This window comes from Musa acuminata, chromosome BXJ3-4, assembly GCF_036884655.1.
Source record: "Musa acuminata AAA Group cultivar baxijiao chromosome BXJ3-4, Cavendish_Baxijiao_AAA, whole genome shotgun sequence".
In the NCBI taxonomy this organism is placed as follows: Eukaryota; Viridiplantae; Streptophyta; class Magnoliopsida; order Zingiberales; family Musaceae; genus Musa; species Musa acuminata.
This window is the reverse complement of record NC_088352.1, coordinates 41,683,455-41,703,591: the sequence shown is the minus strand read 5'-3', so window position 1 is coordinate 41,703,591 and position 20,137 is coordinate 41,683,455. Positions and strand designations below refer to the sequence as shown.

The 20,137-nt window shown below is 36.1% G+C and overlaps 2 protein-coding genes across 13 annotated transcripts; both read right to left on the bottom strand.

Moving 5' to 3' along the window:
* Positions 1 to 412: 412 nt before the first annotated feature.
* On the bottom strand, positions 413 to 6,497 carry LOC103983012 (constitutive photomorphogenesis protein 10). 8 transcript variants are annotated; one of them, XM_065147090.1, is made up of 4 exons: positions 6,203 to 6,488; positions 4,468 to 4,541; positions 868 to 943; positions 413 to 753 (listed from the first exon to the last, which is right to left on the bottom strand). In XM_065147090.1, exons 1-4 carry the CDS (start codon positions 6,453 to 6,455, stop codon positions 653 to 655), a joined length of 504 nt encoding a protein of 167 aa, XP_065003162.1. In that variant the 5' UTR covers positions 6,456 to 6,488; the 3' UTR covers positions 413 to 652. The 8 variants fall into 8 exon arrangements, with proteins under 8 accessions (XP_065003162.1, XP_065003164.1, XP_009398411.2 ...); XM_065147092.1 differs by having other exon boundaries at positions 413 to 750; XM_009400136.3 differs by having other exon boundaries at positions 868 to 1,015; positions 6,203 to 6,482.
* Positions 6,498 to 6,930: 433 nt separating this feature from the next.
* On the bottom strand, positions 6,931 to 19,462 carry LOC135586757 (probable homogentisate phytyltransferase 2, chloroplastic). 5 transcript variants are annotated; one of them, XM_065148484.1, is made up of 10 exons: positions 19,159 to 19,462; positions 15,791 to 15,912; positions 15,497 to 15,643; positions 15,089 to 15,314; positions 13,159 to 13,232; positions 12,878 to 12,970; positions 11,055 to 11,172; positions 10,713 to 10,775; positions 7,960 to 7,992; positions 6,931 to 7,340 (listed from the first exon to the last, which is right to left on the bottom strand). In XM_065148484.1, exons 1-10 carry the CDS (start codon positions 19,396 to 19,398, stop codon positions 7,266 to 7,268), a joined length of 1,191 nt encoding a protein of 396 aa, XP_065004556.1. In that variant the 5' UTR covers positions 19,399 to 19,462; the 3' UTR covers positions 6,931 to 7,265. The 5 variants fall into 5 exon arrangements, 4 of the variants coding, with proteins under 4 accessions (XP_065004556.1, XP_065004557.1, XP_065004558.1 ...); XM_065148485.1 differs by having other exon boundaries at positions 15,791 to 15,916; positions 19,159 to 19,337; XM_065148486.1 differs by lacking the exon at positions 15,791 to 15,912 and having other exon boundaries at positions 19,159 to 19,413.
* Positions 19,463 to 20,137: the final 675 nt, after the last annotated feature.

Here is a 20,137-nt window from a genome sequence, read left to right as displayed (position 1 = left end):
CATTTCAGCCATAGTTTATTTATTAGTCGTTTTGAAGTGAGCATTCTGGGCAGTAGCAACCCCAGTTGACCATGAATCAGAGAGTGGACTCTTTTGCCTAAACCTGTAGGCTTTCACTAAAGCTCGGCCCCAAGTTCGCTCGACCAACTTCTTTCAATGGTTTCTTTGCCACTGCTTTCGAGGTAAAAGGATTTGGAAGTGAAATAATCAAGCATCAACTCAATTTTGCAGGTCGCACGTCTTTTATTTTATTTTTTATTTTTATCACACTATTCGTTTTTTTTTGGTATATGGCACATTTGAAGTAAAGTGGGATACATGAATCTTTCTTTTGTCGTCGTTGAAACTCACCTATCACATGAACTGTTCGAAGAAAGTTAGATTGTTGCATACCATCTGAAACCGGTAAAAATAATCAATGAAACGACTCATTTGTCTCCATTTACATGGAATTACAAGTGAGACATGTAGGATTCCAATTCGATAAATTCTTCACGTGTTGTGGGCACCAAATTAATACTACATACAAGTCTCTCTACAAACTGATTTCTTGTGTGGGTTGTAATCTCTATATATACAACCAACCTTCTACGAAACTCAACGTATAGTTACTATTTACATGATACCATCACATCATATTTAGCTCATGTTCTTATCGGGCGAAACGTCTAGTCCACTCTGCTGCAATCTCATCATGTTTAGCTCTGTCCGTCAAGTATAGCTGCGTAATGCCGGCGATCTCTGGGTTATCTGCTGTGGGGAAGAAAGCGGAGAACAAGGAACAGAAATGATGAAAAGATGCTGATATATCATGCCGTTTCCAACTAAGCCCTTGATGAACTAGCAAACAAATGACGTATGACGTACAGGGAACCGGATTTGTGATGATTGATCTGATGGCGAGTAAAACCTTCGAGATTGTCATGGCTGGACTCCACCCATCCTTCAAGATGTCTAGGTTCAGATCGCCAGTCGAATCAACATTGCAGTGGTAAATCCGAGTTTTAAATGTTACCTGAAGCCAAATTGATCATGAGTGTGATTCATCAGATAGATAGCTAGCCTTACTGATGCTTACGATAATCACAGTCAAGAATAAATGGACAATCTAATGGCTCACAAGCAGTTTCAGCCAACCTCGATCAAACTACAAGATATATTACGATAGAACTTTTCTACTATTTACCTGTTTTGCAATATATATACCATTTAAAGGTTTCGATATAAGATATATCAAACGCAATATATCTGTCCATTTAACATTCCAAAATTGTCATAGATAACAGAAACAAAAAACCAAAATGGCATATGTGACAGGATTCTCAAGCAGTTTATTACATCTATTTCTTGCGCCAATGAAGCATTTACAGAAATCTCGAATACGATTGAAGAGACCAATTTTGAAGGAATATCAAATGCTGTTTTGAGGCTATTACTATATAAATTTTGTATAACATGTGTGGTGCACAACACACATTGGTTGTGATTGGCATCAATTTCCCTTGTATGAGAACATTACAGTTTTTTTGAGCAGCATGAAAAGACAACAAACACGAAGACAAAGAGGGTAAAGAAGCTGAGGCACGATGAAGCTACAATTAAAAGGAAAATTGCAATATATAAAATTATATCTGACCAAATATTAAATGCATGCATATTTGTTTGATACTAATGTTATCAGTAGACTGTCAATTTAATGAAATACCCTCACCTTATTTCCCCACTTCTATTTCCTCCATTTTCTTCTCTCTCCTCCCCACCCTTGTCTTCTTCAAGTCACTGTCCTCTCTTCCCTTAGCTACTGCTGTTGCTGGCCACAACAACCTGCGAGGGGCTGCCGCTAGTCTCAATAAACCTGTGAGGGGTCGTTGCATCACTGCAGGAAGCAGTAAGCCGCACCACTGCTGGCAGCAGTAGGCTTACGAAAGGGCCACTGCTGCAGCTGTTGGCTCTAGTCACTCCTGTGAGCTTCTGCCAAATGGCAGCAAGATGCATCAAGGGTAGAAAGTGAGGGTATCTGTGTTATCATCTTCCCTTGATCATTTACTTTAGAGTGGGGGCAATATTCTCCACTAAGTTCTCTATTTGCATATTTCATGAAGGAAGAGAGAAAAACAAAATTACCTATAAAACAAAATCTCTCTTGCCTTTAAAATAAAAAGAAGTGTTATGAGAACCCCTAATCATCCCTTTCAAAAAGAATTTTCATGCCACCTAAGTTTTTTAATATGCTAGTTTTATGTAGTGATGCTTGCTAGTGAATGATCAATTCTGTTCTTGTGAATCTTTCGTTTTTATTTTTTAGTTTTATTGGGATGGAATTGTATAGATACCGAGAGACTTTTCCATCAGCCATTGGGTCATGCTTAAAAGTGTATGATTGATGCTGTTTCATAGGTCAGCCAGATCATTATTTCAAATTGGAGACTACTTCTTAAGAGATCAACATATGGATCTAGAGTTATCCATTTCATCAACTAAACAAATGAAGTTAAATCAGATTTCTGAGTACTAGTTTGCATATAATTATACTACAATATACTCACTTTACATGCTTAAATGAATAAATTGCCAAATTTGCAAGGCCCCAGTGTTAGCATGGCACCAGGATATAATCCAGCTATTCTATTGCACACTTAAGACTTCATCAGCACAGTACAAAGCTTTAGTTTCTGCCTCAACATGGACGTAAGAGTTCTAATTTCAATGAAGGCGGTGATTTCATCCACAACTTTTTTGTTGATATTGACATAAGAGTTTTGATTTCATTAAAGACAGTGGTTTCAACCACAACCTTTTTTAATGAATACCAACAAAACTATGTCAAAGTTTATTGGTATATACTGGATCAAACCTGAACCAGCACATGGACCACTTAATTTGGGATGGTCCATATGAGATACAGGGCGGTGATTGTCCTGACTCATGGGATTCTCCTCCTCCTACTTCTCTCCTCCCCTTTTCTTCTTGATTACCTCCTCCTCATCTCCTCCTTCTCCTACTCTAACTATAATGACCTGTTTTATTATTATTGTCGCGACCAACAAACTGATTAATTACCCTGATTGGTTTTAAACCAGGTGGGTCAAGATACTTAATCCAAAATTTTGGAAAGTAAGCTCATCTAGATACAATCACATTCATCCTCCTACTTCCAATGTGGACTGAATCATTCCTCGTATAAAAGCATGACTTGATTGACTCATGGTCCATAATCAATCCCAAGTGCCTAAAGACCAACTCATCTAGATACAAACCCTAAGGGGGTAGCTTGGTGGCTGCATGTTGGGATGTGCCTTAAGCCTTGTCCACGAGTAGCTCTTTCTTAGTTGGATTTCTCATCATGCCTATCACCAAGTTCTGATGAACAGACAAATGTATTAACTTAGTGAGCTTAAAGCCACATAATCCAAATTATTTAAACCCAAGCTAATAGTAGTAGACTCATCTACCCCTATCCCTATGTACAATTAGATTTATCCTTTTATTTCCAATGTAGGACTAAACCGGGGTGTCAATCATCTAAGCAACGTAGTTGTCAAACAATGTCTGATTTTAATTTATTTTCTACTTAATTAACACATAAATAGAGGTAGAAAGTGCAATTTATTTTATGAGTATTAATCATCTCTCCACAGATTCACCTATTCAATATACCAATGGAATCCTAGCATACATTTGTTGTAGAAATATTCATAATATCTTCTCAATTATTTTTCTCTATCATGGTCTAGATAACCTCCTTAGGTTGGTCTTACTAATGAGGTACAAGAAAATGTCAAGCACAAAACATGACAAGGGGAAGATGCATGGACCAATGGACCTAGGCATATGAAGCTGACTGTATAAGGGTGCTCACTAATTTATGTTAGATTTGAATGGATCTCTGCAAATAACGACATAGCACCCTTTTAAGCTTATGCTTCAAACAAACAAAAAATGAGAAAAAAAAGTATAATAAAGAAATACTTGTGCCCAAGTTGTGATACTTGGATACACTATCTACAATAGGTTGCAAGAATGAAGAGGCATGGTATTCTCATCGTGATACTGGCAAATAAAGCTATTTTTAAAAAAACCTAATTAAAGATGTTGCGCTTAGATGTACATCTTCTTTGGCCTATTCAATTTACTCATTTCTCCAAAGCTTTCGATTCACTTTCCAATAGCAGGAAAACTGAGGAAGATATTGGGAAAGACAACGTCTAGCATATCATAGGGCAGGTAAATTGACCTTGCCAATATAAAATTATCTCTAACAGGTGAGTACATTAATATAATGTTGGACAGTTAAGAAACAATGTATATAAAAAGTAAAAGGAAATGAGGAATCTAAATGATGATGCAATATGATTGAATGAAAATAATACAATGTTGTAGCTAGAAAGTCTAGTATAATAATATTAAGCATAAACTAACAAAAGCACAACAATTTGATGTCTTTTTATTTAGTCCAATTTCACATACCTTTGGGGGTTTGAATGGATAGTCACATGGAAAGACAATGTCAAGAAAAAATATGCCATCTTCATATGGGGTTCCTGAAATAATAACAAAAGTTGGTAACTACCAAGGGTTCCAGGCAAATGGATCCTTTAGGTACTTATCATTCGTATGAAAATCTATTATAAATATTGATAGATAAAAAAACATATGTGGTAGGCATCGAGGATTAAACTTCGTGGTGAAAATATATATGTAATCTTTGAAGAGAACATATAATACAGCTCATTAATGATGAAAAGAATCAACACATGATATCTTTTAGCACAGGGATTAGAAATCCTAGGACTATTACCATAATGGGAATCCAAGTTCCAACAAGATTATTCCATTTTGCATGCCTACATTTTTGAAATCCCAAGTTGAGATTTTTTAAATTTCAGTCTACATTTTATGTTTCGTAGGAGATTTCATGTATATTTTATGTCTATCTGAAATTTACAAGTCCTTTCAACTGTTTGGAATTTTTGAGCTACCCAATTGAAATGGGAGAGAAGAGTGTTTGACTGAGATTCTCATATATGAAAGGAAATCCCCATGGAATCACCATACCAACCAGGACTCTTAGAAACTATGTTTGCCGTGAGCTGTAGAATATTTTCCCAATATTGCAGGATAGATATGACATGCATCCTAGCTATGACATATTCGATTCATGGCAGCAATTAGAAAAACTTAAAAACCTTACTAAAAGCCCCTTAAGCATACGTAAGTAGAAAAGTGGTTAGAGCATATTAGGTATAATGGGTTAAAGCTCATGTTTAGATCAGTTCTGTTCATGGCCAAACTAAAAATCTTGATAGTTCCAAACTAAAAGTCGCTATACTAAAACTGGAGGATAGAGTGTGACTAACGAGTCAAATGATCACATAATATCTAGACGATCTTGAAGTTGCTGATCAAGTTGCTAGACAGTAGGAAATGAGATCATTATGGAAAAGAGCCTACATGATGAAAATCGCAAGAAGAAAAGGGCATGAGAGTCCAATGTGGTACATGTGGATGCTTAAATGAGTGAGGTCGCCAGACTGAGTTGAAGCAACAAATGGGAAAGATTACACCTTGGAACTCCAATAAATATATTTATAGGTGCACAAAGGCTATTCGACTGTTGGGGTAGCCCCTGACTAGTTTTGGTAAGACCATGTTCTTAACAGAATCTAGGAAAGATGCTTAAATACTAATATGAGAAAGGAAAAAATCGTCTTCCTCCTCCTCTTCTCCACCTTTTCTCGTCCTCCCCTTTTCTCTCCCTCTTTCCGTTTGGTGGAGAAACACATGAAACGTTGTTCATGACAAGCATATCCCTTAATATATCAAGTGTACATGTTACAAGAATGTTCACTTTCCAAGGTCCAACCAAAACAACAAGGGGCAGGAATTAATCACCCCAAATCTCAAGCAGCAAGGGGCATATGCCCCGAGAAACCATTACCTTAAGAAAAAGTCTTATTAAGCGCCTGCTTATGAGAATGTTCTCATTAATCATGAATGAAACCAGAGGGGCTGCAAGTGCAAACAACAGCCCCCTTCTTGCAGCAATTTTTAGGTCAGCTTAAATCAAGAAACCATTGCTAACCGTAAATTCAGAGAACACAAATTATCTGCCTCTCTAAGAAGCAATTAGAACAAGATGATGAGAGCGTAAGGGTTTATGGTGGTGATGAACATGATAAAGAGAGGAAGAGTTTAGCTAGACCTTGGGGGCCGATTATGGTGGAGACCCAGTGGTAGAGGTTGTCGCCCTTGGGGCCGGCGGAGCAGTCGGCAGGCGGATCGGCATTGAGCTCCAGCATCTCCTTCTTGATCCTCTTCCCAGACGACGACACCGACGTGGCCGACAGCCAGCCCCGTACTCCCACACCCCCTACGCCGCCGCCACCGCCGCCACCGATCCCTCCTCCGCCTCCGCCAGCGCCGGGCGGAAGGCTGCCAGTCGAAGTGGAAGACATGATCGTCTCTGCTCACCTTTGCTTCGTGCCCATCACCGTGATGAATGTTATCAAGCCTTTCGGATGGATGGACGGCTGAGATGCCAGATTTAGATGGATAGAGCGTGAGATGGAGCGTTGACGAGAGCGACTCCCCTCGATATTTAGAAATGACATTTATTCAGTGTTCTTTTTTTCTTTTGCTATTTCCATGTTTATTTTGCTGATTTAATTTAGATTAAAATATCTATAAATCGAGTTTGGAATAAAAATAGGCCAAAAGTTACTATTATATATATATATATATATTATATATATATATATATATATTATATATATATATATACACACACACACAAAACATAACTTTGTGATAAATATGAATTATATATATGCAATTTTACAAAATAATATTGTAATAAGGTTCCCATCTACTGAAATGTTCATCAACAAACAACACCCACAGCACAAAGAAGTATCACACTGCAAAAAGTAGTTGACGTCTGTGGAAGAATAATTCATTCAAAATAAATTATCATTGGTCAATGAGAAAACTACATAGCTGTTTATCCTCAATTTTCACACATAAAATACTGAGTAATTAACCTAATAAAATAATTGCATAAAACATGTAAAATACATGCCCTTGGATCAGTCTCAGTTTCAGGAACAAAACTGGCACTCCCCACTGTGTGTACTCCCCTATGCATGCATCTCAAGAGGGCAATCTCTTCTACGACACTTATCCCTACAAATTTTCTCTTGATCAAGAAATAGAAGGATAAGCGAAAAGGATTCAGAGATACAAGCAATAGAAAATTCTAAGTTTTGCTATATAAGGGGAAAAATGATATATTCGGTGTAGAAAAGATTCCAGATAAACCGATAGAACTGTGATATTGCCTCCTGCAAGGAAAAAGAAGGATAAAATAAATATCATTATTTGGTTGAGTCACTTGTTATCACCCAATCAACAAGTGATGACTGAAAATTATTTAAAAGCATCACAAGGAAACATCCCGGTGATATGAGATTAATCAGGTCTAAGTAGGAAATTGGTTTTGGCATAGGCACAGCCATGTCTCACCTAGTTTCAATTGTTTTTCTTGTAATAGCACTATCTAATTGATGACTAAAATTTTTTTTCACCAAGACTAAATTTATTTTGCTCAAATCAACAATGATTTAAGAGCGATGATTGTAAACTTTAACTAGCTTCTCATGACTGTAAATGATTTAATGTATATAATGTACCAAGATAGGGATTTGTATGAATTTCTCTGCACATTAGATTGTTTGGATTTAAAGGCAAGAATTTAAGAGGTTACACTATTCTTGAGAAGGATGCTGTGCTCTCAGCAATATTCTTCACCAGTCATCTATTTGCTTTTCTACCATCTCAATTTAAAACCTATCCCAATGTTACAGCAAAAAGTATCACCAATCTCTTGAGGTTTTGATAAAGAAAACTGTGAGTAGAGTTTATCTAAGAAACTAACGGACAGTATATAGTGATAATTCATACCTTGGTGTATTTTGCTTGTTCCAAAATCCATGCCTGAAAATCACATGTACCCTCAACTTAATGCATAAGAAGATTATAAAGCTAATCATATAAGGAAGACAGCTTAATATTAAGAATACAAGGGATATCCTCTAAAATAAAGAGACAAACAAAAGACAAAAAAAAGATAGAGAGCCAACTCCATCTTCAAATTCAAAGAAAAAAAAAAGCAAATATTTTACCAAGGTCTGTCGTACCGAAGCGTACCACCCGTACCGGGCAGTACGTACCGGTCCGATAGGTTACCGGTACGCGGACCGTCCGATACCGCTACAGTGCTACAGTATTATACTATAGCACTGCTACAGTATGAAAAAATATAAAATTGTTCGGTACACCAGGGTGTACCGCTCGGTACACCCTGATGTACCGCCCAGTACACCGGTACCATATCGTACCAAGCCCGGGTCGAAACGCCGGTATGGTACGGTACGGTGAACCTTGTATTTTACACTATCTTTTATTTTGTATACATAAAGAAATATAAGATTAAAATACATGTATATGAATTGGCAGGATATTATTAAGTCAGATGTGCTAAGGTTATGGAATTATGATTGACAAACCAGCCAAATCAAATTCTGGAATCAAAAAATTGGGTTCTCCAAAGCTAAAAATGAGCTAAGTTCAACCATGACAATTAAAATCAATCTTGATAACCAGAAATCAGCATAAATTGGCTACGTCAAGTCAGGATCAAAATCAGCTATTAGATCTCAAAATGAATGAATAATAGCAATAAACCAGTTAGAACTTACTGAAACCAACCAGACTGGTAACTAGCTAAAATCCTGGAACCGAGCAAACCAGTAACTAACTGAAACCGGTGGAACTATACTGACATCAGATGAACTTTGTCAATGGCAGAGGTTTGATTGAGTTCCAATAGCTTCTGGTTGAGTCTGAGGTAGATTTTGGCTGCCATGAATAATTTTGGACAAGTTTGATTAATCCTAGATAAATAGTAGGCCTCAAGATTGGACCTAGCAAATCCCTCGTACAATGTGTAACTATACAATTTATTTGCAATCAAGCATTTATCTCCATAGGAATACATAGTAGCAAAATAACATTTTGTTCCAGGATGTACCCTCATGCTTGTAAGGTCCTAATCCAGTGTGTGCTAACAAAGGAGTGCCAGCCAACATTAGCAAATTGCACATTAGCATGACCAATGCCGTACTGTGCTAGTGTGTTAAAAGCTTCAAGCATCAACCAACAAGGTTAGCATAAGTGCATAACCAACATGTAAAATCCTCAACTGCCAGTAAAACTCATAAGGCGTGACAGAACTAAACTTACATGGTTCATTTTCTTCCCCTATATCCATAGCCTCATGAGAACTCCCCCCTGATGTTGACTTATTTCCTAGCTGGCCATTTAAGTTTTTCCTAATGATCAACATGAGAACCTTCACTTAATAGCCACCAAACTGGGACGCCCATGCAACAAATCATTTCTAAAACAGTGCCTTAATTTAATTTATGTCCATCTTATCCAACCTTTTCTCAAAGAATCATACATGCGGAGTAGATACAAAATGTTGCAATCAGGGAGCAACCCAACATGCACTCAGTAAAGTTCCAATTTTATGTATGCTCCAACTAATTTTTCACTTTACTGTTAACTACTTGCAGAAGCTGCTTTCTTAAAAAAGGAACTATATTTTTTATGTGACATTCTGTATACATTCAGCTTGAATATATTTCATGTGAATGCCCAGACCCAAGGTTTCAAATTTTGGTCTGATACTTGTACTGATCTGGCAATCAGCATGTGAAGCATGCTGACACCTGGTATGCCCTGTGCTAAATGGCATGCACCAAAGAAAAAGAACGAGAAAAGGGGAGGCGGAGGAGTGGAGATAAGAGATAGAAGTGAGCATAGGAGAAAGATGGGGAGGAAGTGGAAGAGATAGGAGTGAGCATAGGAGGAGAAAGACGGGAAGGAAGTGGAAGAGATGATTTTGTATACTGTTGGAGGAGGCAGCAGCAACAATGATGCAAGGAGGAGGCAGCAGTGGCAATGGGAGAAGGTGGATGCCAAGGCAGCAATGATGGAGGAGGTGGTTACAGTCAGGAGAAGAGAGAGAGAGACAGTGGTGGCGGTGTCCAAACAATCTTATCTGAATAGTGTTTTCCAATAGCCTTCTCAGCTATACTTTATATTATATTCTTTTACTATATGTTGGCAGCCAACAACTGTCTTCAACTGTATAAAATAAAATTAAAAAATAAAAAACCTCTATTTTGAGCCAGAATGGGTGAAATTGGCCAGCCCACCTGTTCATCCTCTATTAGACAATTAAGTACCAGACCATACAAGATGGTAAGTCTGGTATTTGGAACCTTGCTTAGATCATTTGACCTATATGACAACATTTAAGTATCATCTATAGGTTTAATTCAATTTAACTTTAAATAATTATAGCAAAAAATGTAATGTGTGGCAAGCTCTATGCCTATCTCTTAAAGATTCACAAAATGTCCAATCTGATATAGTACAGTAAGAAGCATCAACAAAACAATATATTATTGTATAAGAAGTTACTAAAAAAATGTCCAATCATCAAGAAGTTGTTTGCCATGTTTCAGCAAGAACTTCTTAAGGCGAGTTTCTAAATGAATTATCAACATAAATGGAGTTCTCAGTTAATCACGAGGGGCAAGGAATAAGGTGCAATATAAACACGGGGAAATTAGATATGATATAACCTGGAAAATTAATCCCAGTGCTAACAGAGCATGTGCTGGCACCATTATGCTGCGTCTAAAAGCCTGTAAAGCAAAAGGCAGCTTTCAAGAGAAAGAAAATGCACAATAATTCAGAAAAAAGGCAAAAAGATCATGGCTGCTTGCACTGAAGCACTCGGTTAATACAACCAAAAGCTGAATGAAAAGTAGACAGATCTTTCATTTTTGCCAACAACAGTTACAATGACATAAGCCAGTTTCGAAACCATATAACAAAGAGGTGGACAAACATTAGAAATAATGAAGCACTGAGTTTAAGAAGGAACCAAGACTTGCAAAAAGGATTTTGGATAATGTGTTCACCTCAGGCATATAAATTGCGACAAGAATAGCACCAAGGTAATTTGCTAATAGGAGACCTGAACCAAGGAATGCAATGTTCCTGACACCAAGCTTTGTTGCCAAGGTTGAGATCTGAAATCTAAAGGAGAATTGCATATGTGAGCCAAGGAAGAAATACTTGATACGTATGACATGTACAAGTATTTTTTAACTCTACATGGGAAGGGCAATACCCACAACATTCATGCTGTAACATACTGTAAAATATTCTTATACCAATGTGTCTCTCAAGATTGACTAAAGACCAATTGATTCGCACTTCAAATTAATTAACCAACTGCCATACTCTAAATTGGATGTGAACCATGTAATGACCAAACTCTGAGTCAACGTATTATTACCCTGTGCAAGTGCTTGTACTCAGGTTGACAGGCTATACTTATTTCTCGCCAAAAAAAATGAATACTGGGGTCAAATACCAAGTATTACTTAAAGGTAACGAATAATGTTTCAATGGTAGAACCAATACATGATCCAAGTGTCAGAATATTTACAATTATAATCACAATTTGTTTGCGTGAATGTTTATCTCATCTCCAAAGAACAACTGTAGAGTCAGAAAAGTTTAAAGGGGAAACAGCAGCATCATATATGACTTCAAGGACAACACAGTTTAACATACTGAGCAAAGCTCTAGATCATTATGGTTTATGGAAGATAATCAAACAGTGCCCAATGTTAAACTAATGTTGATTTAAGCAAGAAGCAGTCCTTGCCAACATAGAAGCCAGTTAGCTGGATAAGATATAAGTTATATGGGTTAAAACTTTCTGCATACAATAATATGCTAAATGACAATCTAGAATATCCCCGAAGCACGATGACCAGTGCAGACATAAAGAGGAAGAACATGAGCATGCCTATTCTGCTAGATCCAGAAAATAGGAAATTTAGACCCTAGATTGAAACAGTAAATTGAAGATGAGGGAATGGATTAATAAAATTTGCCTACTACGACTAAAGAATAAGGCCCATGGCAGACAGGGCAGACTAGTTCTGTCTCTAAATCTGATTAAATTGTGTTAACAACAAAATGGAAATAAAGGAGGACAAATAAAAGAAGGAAAAAGTAAAGCTAACAAAATAACAGTGAAAAAAAGATTTCAAATTGAACCTGATTTCCTGAGAAAGACTTCTAGATAGTATCATAAGCAGGGAGCAAATGAAAAAGACAAGGAACATTTCCTGAGAAAAACCTCAGAGACAACACAAATGTTTTCATTAACAAAATTCAATCTCCTTCTCATGTAGCCATCTACCATCTGAGGTTCGTTTACAGAAACTTGACTTTTAGGTTGGGATGAACCATAAGATCCAAGTCTTTTGTGCATAAATTGATTAACTATGCACAGGTGTGATGCAAGAAGAATAGATGCATACAGGTTAACATGTGCATCATGCAAGAGATTTATCGAATACATTGTGCTTATGACAGAAGCCTTTGCTTTGAAAGCATTGGACTAGGCCTTAAAATACGGGTTAGAACCTGAATGTGGAGAGTGATAAGCTTTGACTTTCTAGAGACAAAGATGAAATGCCTGGAGGACCCAACCCATTTTGACTGATATTTTATACATGTCTAAATCTACTAATATCTTCATTAATCACATATAAGACAATGCAATAGTTTGGCTTCCTGGTACAGGGGAGATTTCATGGTTTTTTTTGTGCTTGGAAAGACAAATTAATATGCAGTCAGGTGTATCAAGTGCACCCAAGCTTGAGAAAAATGTGAAGGACATTTGTATCATACATACAAATTTGGAGGGCAGTCCATTACTCACTTGCGGTCTCCCTCAACATCTGGAAGATCTTTTGTTATAGCAATGACCAAAGCGAATAGTGTCACGAAGGCTGTGATGAAAGTGACAGGTGCACTGCAGATAGAAAGATGTTATATGGGATTAAACATCACCATCATCTCTGCATGTGTCTGCAATGAGATGCAGAAACAACATTTACATGTTTGCTCAAACAAACATATTTTAGTTTACAGTTACAAATTATTGTATGCATATGGCTTCCAGTAACAAATTTTATTGATTAATATCAAAAGATTCTTTACCTCCATTTGAAAGAAAGTCCCAAGGCAGCTCTAGTAGCATAATATACACCAAAATTCAGAAGAAAGCCACGTACCTATGGAATTGTAGTCATAAAAAAAGACAAGATAATCAGTAGAACAAACTATGTCCATAAAAATAAAGAAAAGAAATGAGAATTCAAATAATTATGATCTGATATCCACCAAAAGGCTGAGTATGTGTGAATACAGCTTGAGAAATTATGAATGTGATCTTGATTACTATTTCATAAAACAGAACAACATCTAATTTGTATTAATTTCACATATTGAACGGAAAGTTATACAAAAATGATATACAATATTGCTCCCATTGAATGTGTTAATGCTTGGTCCAGTACAGTATACGTGGTAAATAACAGTCCAAGAGCAGTCTGGTATATGGACCAGCTTAAGCCAGGCTTGAACCATTTGTCATAGACTCATTACCCGAAATTAATTTCTGCAATTTGCTTCCATTGAAAAAAGTTAGTGATTGAGAGATACCTTATCCAACAAATATAAGCCAATCTCTAGCCATCATAATATGTAATTTGGAATATAAGCATATTGCTTATAAGCTTTGGTATAATCAAGTAACTGAGAATGTACAAGGAGAATATAAGGAATTCAAATAAAAATAGCAGCTCAAAAAAAAAAAAGTGAAAAAGCATTACTGCAAAAAAACAATTGAATAAAGATGATATAAACCATCTAAAACACCAAGAAGGATAATACAAACAAACAAGAATTTAAGTCTTTGTTTGGTATCGGTTTTAGACTTAATAGTAATCTATCGATCAGATGCAATACCAGTATAGCAGGCCTCAGGAGGCATACCAACCCATGCCATTCAATATTATCCAAAAAGACAATAATAAAACATTGATTAGTATCGGACCATGGTCCTTATCAGATTGCTAAATAAGTATAAATCAGTATTTGAATATGCAGAAACAATAATGTTTAAAAAAATACATTTCACTAACAAAAGGAAAACAACAATCATCATCTGTCTTTTCCTATTGACAAAAGTTGGTTGTCGAGCAATCCCCAACATGAGTGACCCAGAAAAAAGATCAGCATTTTGCAAACTTAGTGTGAATATATTGTCAACCCTATATGCACTAATGCAAATTACTACTTGATCAAGAAGACCATGTAAGTTAGTGAGACCAGCATTAACATAATTGATGTAGGATGAGATTCAGTTGGGTCTTTCAAGGTTAAGTTTGGAATAATTAATGATGATATTTATCATCATTATTCCTTATGTTTCGAAATGTCATAAGTTAAAAACTTGAGTATACCAAGTCTTAATTCAAAGTATTATATGGTTTGGGGCAAGGTTTGTCGTACCGTGGTGTACTGTTCGATACGGCCTATACGTACCAATCTGATAGGAGACCGGTATGGGCGGTACATCGGTACAACCCCATGTATCATGTGTTGATACATTCGGTATGGTTTGGTACAGCTCAATATGTACTATACCGACAATTAATCAGTACATCGGTACGGACCGATAAAGCGAACCATGGTTTGAGGAAGTCATGAAGCTATTATATCTAAGAAGATTTAGAAGTATTCTTAGATAAGATTTATGGGTGTATTAATTGCATAAAAATAAACTTCTCCTATAGGTTATAGGTATAATAAATGTTTGACATTTATTATCCATGAAAATTGTGGTTAGTGCACATATTGTTCCATGTTGTGGGTAACCTATACCGTCTACATGAATTACAAATCAGCCTAGCTGCTAACCAATTCTTAGATAAATTGCATTCATGCAGCCACACAGAACTAGATAGTAGATACTTCAGTATCATAAGGATTAACTGTTTGATCAGTTTTATATCAAAATATGCACAAGGAACAAGTAGAAGCCTCTAATTTTGCAAAAATCAAGAGAAAAGAAAGCCAAGCATACCGTGGCAATGATAAGAAATGCCACAACTGGAAATCTCTTTAATCTAAATGGAGGAACAGAATATATAGTGCCTAGAAAAAGTCCTAGACAATAAAGGGAAGTAATGAATGGCCCAAAATTCCATGCAACAATCAGAAGGCCAGCTGCTGCAAATAACAACACTAAAATCCATGCAGACTGAACTGAAAGGTCTCCTGCAGCTATAGGCAAATATGGCTTGTTCACCCTGCAAAATTCCAGAAACACAAGTTACCAAAGATGAGTAGGAAAAAGGATAAGGAAACAGATGGTCATGCAATCAGATTAATAGGAGTATGAGATATGTCATGTGCATAGAGGTAAAATCTTTAAGTAAACAAAATCATACATATAACAGATTTGGTAAGTTGCAAGCAGAGTTTATCATACTTGTCAATTCCAATATCATAAATCTGATTAATGCCCACTATATAACCATTGCCACAAATAAGAGCTGCAAGTCCATAAAATGCCTTGAATGTCAACCACCAGTTTATAAGATTTGGATTCTCCATCAAAGCTTTTGCAACTAAAGCTCTGTCATTAATAAAAAAGAAACAGAAAAACAAAGCACAGATGAGAAACAGCAGAGAGTTAGAACTATAGAGAACTAAACTCAAGATTGATATCAAAGTTTGAACAATTCGTTCACTATCTTTATACAATAAACTCTGAAGTTCTTACATGGAACCCAATGCAGTCCCACGAATAGTATGAGGCCTTAAAAATCTCCAACATGAATTTCTGAATTCTGACAATTTTGTTGTTAATGTACTGGAACCAGCAGCATCAGCTTTAGAACATGCCTGCCTAGCATGTGAAGTTAATTCAGTTATTTGTTTATGTAGAAAAGATAACTATACCTTTGTATGTTATATTTATATCTTTCACAAATCATGAGAAAACAAACATGAGTAGGAGAAAATTAAAAAAAGATACTAAGAGGTCATTAAGTTTTGACTGATATGTTTTTCAAGGATGAAAACAAACTTGTGACTGAAAAATTACTCTTTAATTTCTTTCACTTTGATGTTGTTGACAAGGCAGAACATGATTCATAATAGATGTCACAGAGACGTCAAATTATTTTCGATCCTATCAAGAGAAAAGGTCACAAACATGGTTATTGGAAGGTGCAATGAAGAATAAGCTAAGAGTCTAGAACTTCAAAGGATGTATACTAGGCAGTTCTTCCCAATTGCCTCAAGTTAAACCAATTCATATTGCAAACAACCATGCATTGTAGAACACTATATAATTGTTAGTCTTGTACACAAGGTGTTGCAGCTAAAATTTGTAAGATACTTCCAAATATTAGAGCATTATCACAATGATTATATAATGTCATCATCTCGCAAATTTGGCATCATAGTTATAGTTCCAAAGAAGTATTGAATCTTTATATCTAAACAGAGAAATTATGCATAAAAGGCCATATTAAACAGAAGTGAATCTCAGTTATAAAACCTCATTTATTGAAAATAAACTAATAAAAGGTTATGGATATGAATCATGACATTTCTGTCAGTTCACAAAGCTGCACTAGTTGTACCTACAAATTAATCACGAATTACATTGTTTGCGCATGCTATACATTACCTTGTTGCTGTTTTGCACATATATGTATTGGCTAAAATCACATCAGAGAGGCTGAAACCTCTAATTGGATTCAATTTCAACTTGGCCTTCAAAGTGTAACAACACAAAAAATTGTTGGCTTGGTCTCAAACACAGGTTCCAAATCTAATTTGGTTTGATTTTCAATTTTGATTTGGCCCTTAAATTGTAATGTCAAAAGATTGCAGTTCAATTTTGGTTTCCACTAGGTCCTCAGCATCTTTATTTGAACAAATTTATGCAGATTGGATTTTGACAACGTGTATTTCTAGTTCACGACAGACCAGTAGGGCATACATGTTAACAATAAGATTGCAGATAAATGAATTTCATTGTATTTTTAACTGTTGCATACATGTTAACATCTATAACTTGTTCTGATGCAAACTTATCAGAACTATTAGGTTTTCACCAATAAGTAGTCTTTTAATATGAATTTATCAGGACACCTGTTTTTTTATCATAGTTTGTAATTTCTTTACAAGTAATGGTGACTTTTGTAGGTCTGGCTAAGCTTCAACTTTGTCCTTTCAGTATGTTGCATGCCAAACATTGACTTTCCAAAACCAACCACTAGCAACTATTGACTTAGCCTTTCAGAACAAATTCTGTATTCTGAAAACAGGGATAATCAGAAAATAGCCGTTCCAAAATTAGAACCCAACCAACTCATGTTTCCACCAAATTTTGCAATTGTGTTAAGAAATCAACAACCCAACCTTTTTCTTGAAATAGGCACAGGGAGTACTATGTTAGATTACCTTAATCAAATTCTTGCAGAATTCATTCCCTCAATAAAGATCACACTCTTGTAATTCACTGAGCTAATTAAATACAATAGTTAATTACAACACTACTGAATATACATATTTCAAAAACCAGGTAATTAACTTGATGACAAACCAAGTATCTTGTAATATATTCAAATTGGACCCACTTAGACAACCTTTAGGAAATTTGAACACTCTAACAAGGTCAGACAGCGGAAGTATATCTAAATGTGAGATCTAGATATAAATCAGAAGGTTCAAGCAAGGCACTGAAAGTGATTGCAAGAAACAAACACTTGGTTCATAAGGCAATAAAATATTAAATGGAGAGAGGATAAGTATTTAACAGATAGCACAAAAAGTAAACTTGAAATCTTTATGATGCTCTCTTCGATCAATTTTCCAGCCTGTGGTGGTGGCCAACTAGTACAGCATGAGACTGCATTGCTTGTACTGAATTACGCCAGGTCAACTTATAGGTATGTTGGGTATATTGGGTATAGATATGAAATTGTGCATGAGAATGCACCAGTATAAACAAGCAAACAAAAACGAAAAAATGAACTCTGAACCATACCCTTCTTCATAGTTGACATTAAGATGTGGTAAGTGATAAGGAACTTTAAAGCACTATGGCAACATCACAAGATGCTTGATCATACCCTTAATATTACCATGATAGCGTAGAAGCATGAGATCTGAGAATTGGCAATTTCAGCTGATGGAACTTTTTCTTTAAAAAAATGTTTCACTAAGATGAATGTTAAGTCTATATTATACTTTTGATGTATTTATAATTGAATAATCAAGACAAGGACAACAGATTCAAGCAAATTATGCAATAATATGAAACCTTAAAGTAGTTGAGTGATGATATCTAATGATTTAGGAAAACAGCCAAAAACATGTGACAAATTCTTTTATTAGATGAAAGATTGAAATGAATGAGAGGCTCGAACAATGTTTTAGTTTGTAGAATTTAGAACATAACAGAAATCTATAAAATTCAACAAATTTTGAAAAAGAATAGAAGGCTTACTGAAAGTAAACAGAAGTTTTATGCATGATATGAACATTTTTCTTTGAGAATTGGTTAAATAAAGATCAAGAAGAAACTAGTAAGCATCATTAAAAGCAAGGATTTAGGTTTTGGCAGAAAGTTCCCAAACAGTATGTTTGCTGCTTCACACTTTGATGATGAAACAAGACACGAAAACATGAGAAGCAAGAGTATTCAAGGTCTTAATTCTTTTCACGAGCATACTACGACATTTGGAAATGAAAATCAAAACAAATACAAGATTAGCCTACTCTTCTATTCCTGTGAAATAGCGAGTCTCAGACTTATATTCCCTAGAAAGGAATTTCTTGTGAGAAAATGACATTTAAGTTCCAGAAACCATGTATCTTTAAGCAATGAAATTGAAGGTCATACTCTTGGTCATCTCAATCCCCTTAAAACCGATCAATCCAATTTTCTTAACGCATTCAAATCATATAAAAACTGAAAAAGATGATTTTGAACGCAGCAGAACATCAAGAACTAAATATGCATTTCCTGATAATTATCCACACTAGCAAACCGATGTGCGTCACATGTGCAAGAATCGAATTTGGGCAATTCAAAATCGAGCATTTTCAGGGAGATGCACGTGCAGAACATACCGAGACAAAGAAACGCGGGGATCTTCCGCGAGGTCGGCCATGGCTGCAAGGAATGGCGCCTAAGAGAGAGTGTGTCGGGGAGGAGGCCCGAAGGAAGGAGATTGGGGGTCTCGGTCTAGTAGGGAGGCGCGAGCGATGTCGGAAGCCGATGGAGTCGGCGTGGGAGGTGGCAGCATAGAATTGAGGGCAGGAAGAAGCCAGATAGGTTCGATGTGAGGAGGAGGAGGAATGAAGAGCCATAGGGGAGAGTCGGAGCTCACCGACGAATGCCTACTCTGCCATCCACACGGTGGAGGTGAACCGCTATTTGATAAGAGGTGGCGGTGCGGGAATCGTATGGTTGGGAACAGCTTGGACCCTCAACGTGAGAAGCCGTCAGTGGACCCCTAATGGGTCCCGCCGCAGATGTGCTGATTACTGTGTGAGATAAAAGTGGGTATGTGCATCTTGAACTGCCTAACTAATTTAATGGTACACTTTAACTGTTCAAAGTAGCTATTGGGATTTGTAGTATTCAATTCAAAAATATTACCATAATATCACAGTGAATTATGAAATAAATCTTGTATAGGCCTATATATAATTTATGTAAAATATTTTCCTTTTAATTAGTTTGTCCCATACATATAGTTTAATTTTATATACCAATCGAACTTACACGTGTGAGAGGATATTACAATTTAATAAATAAAGTTCCTTTTTGACTGTTAAAGTTTTCGAAATTTATGGAAAAAAAAAATTCAAAAAATATTTATAAATATCTTTGACATCTGTGGTGTAGAGGTCAAATTGGTAGCACAAATGGTTGCTTGTGACGAGAGCATCTGAGATCAATATATTGGTTTTCTAATGAGATTAATATTATTGGCTTTGATGCGTGTGTCCTGCTCAATGCTCTGTTTATTATTATTTAGTAGTGACGAGATTAATGATATGATGATTTTTTTGATGTCATTAACGTGCCTTGGTGATTTAAAAT

What these genes read in the sequence shown, in the direction of transcription:
- LOC103983012 (XM_065147088.1), bottom strand. Translation starts at nt 6,455, where the DNA reads ATGTCTTCCACTTCGACTGGCAGCCTTCCGCCCGGCGCTGGCGGAGGC. An exon ending in CACCATAATCGGCCCCCAAG is followed by an intron (nt 4,542 to 6,202) that starts GTCTAGCTAAAC and finishes TTATTATTTCAG; the next exon opens with GAACCCCATATGAAGATGGC. An exon ending in ATCCATTCAAACCCCCAAAG is followed by an intron (nt 1,016 to 4,467) that starts GTATGTGAAATT and finishes ATTTGGCTTCAG; the next exon opens with GTAACATTTAAAACTCGGAT.
- LOC135586757 (XM_065148484.1), bottom strand. Translation starts at nt 19,398, where the DNA reads ATGGCTCTTCATTCCTCCTCCTCCTCACATCGAACCTATCTGGCTTCT. An exon ending in CATTTCTTATCATTGCCACG is followed by an intron (nt 13,233 to 15,088) that starts GTATGCTTGGCT and finishes ACAATTCCATAG; the next exon opens with GTACGTGGCTTTCTTCTGAA. An exon ending in CACTGGGATTAATTTTCCAG is followed by an intron (nt 7,993 to 10,712) that starts GTTATATCATAT and finishes TGTGATTTTCAG; the next exon opens with GCATGGATTTTGGAACAAGC.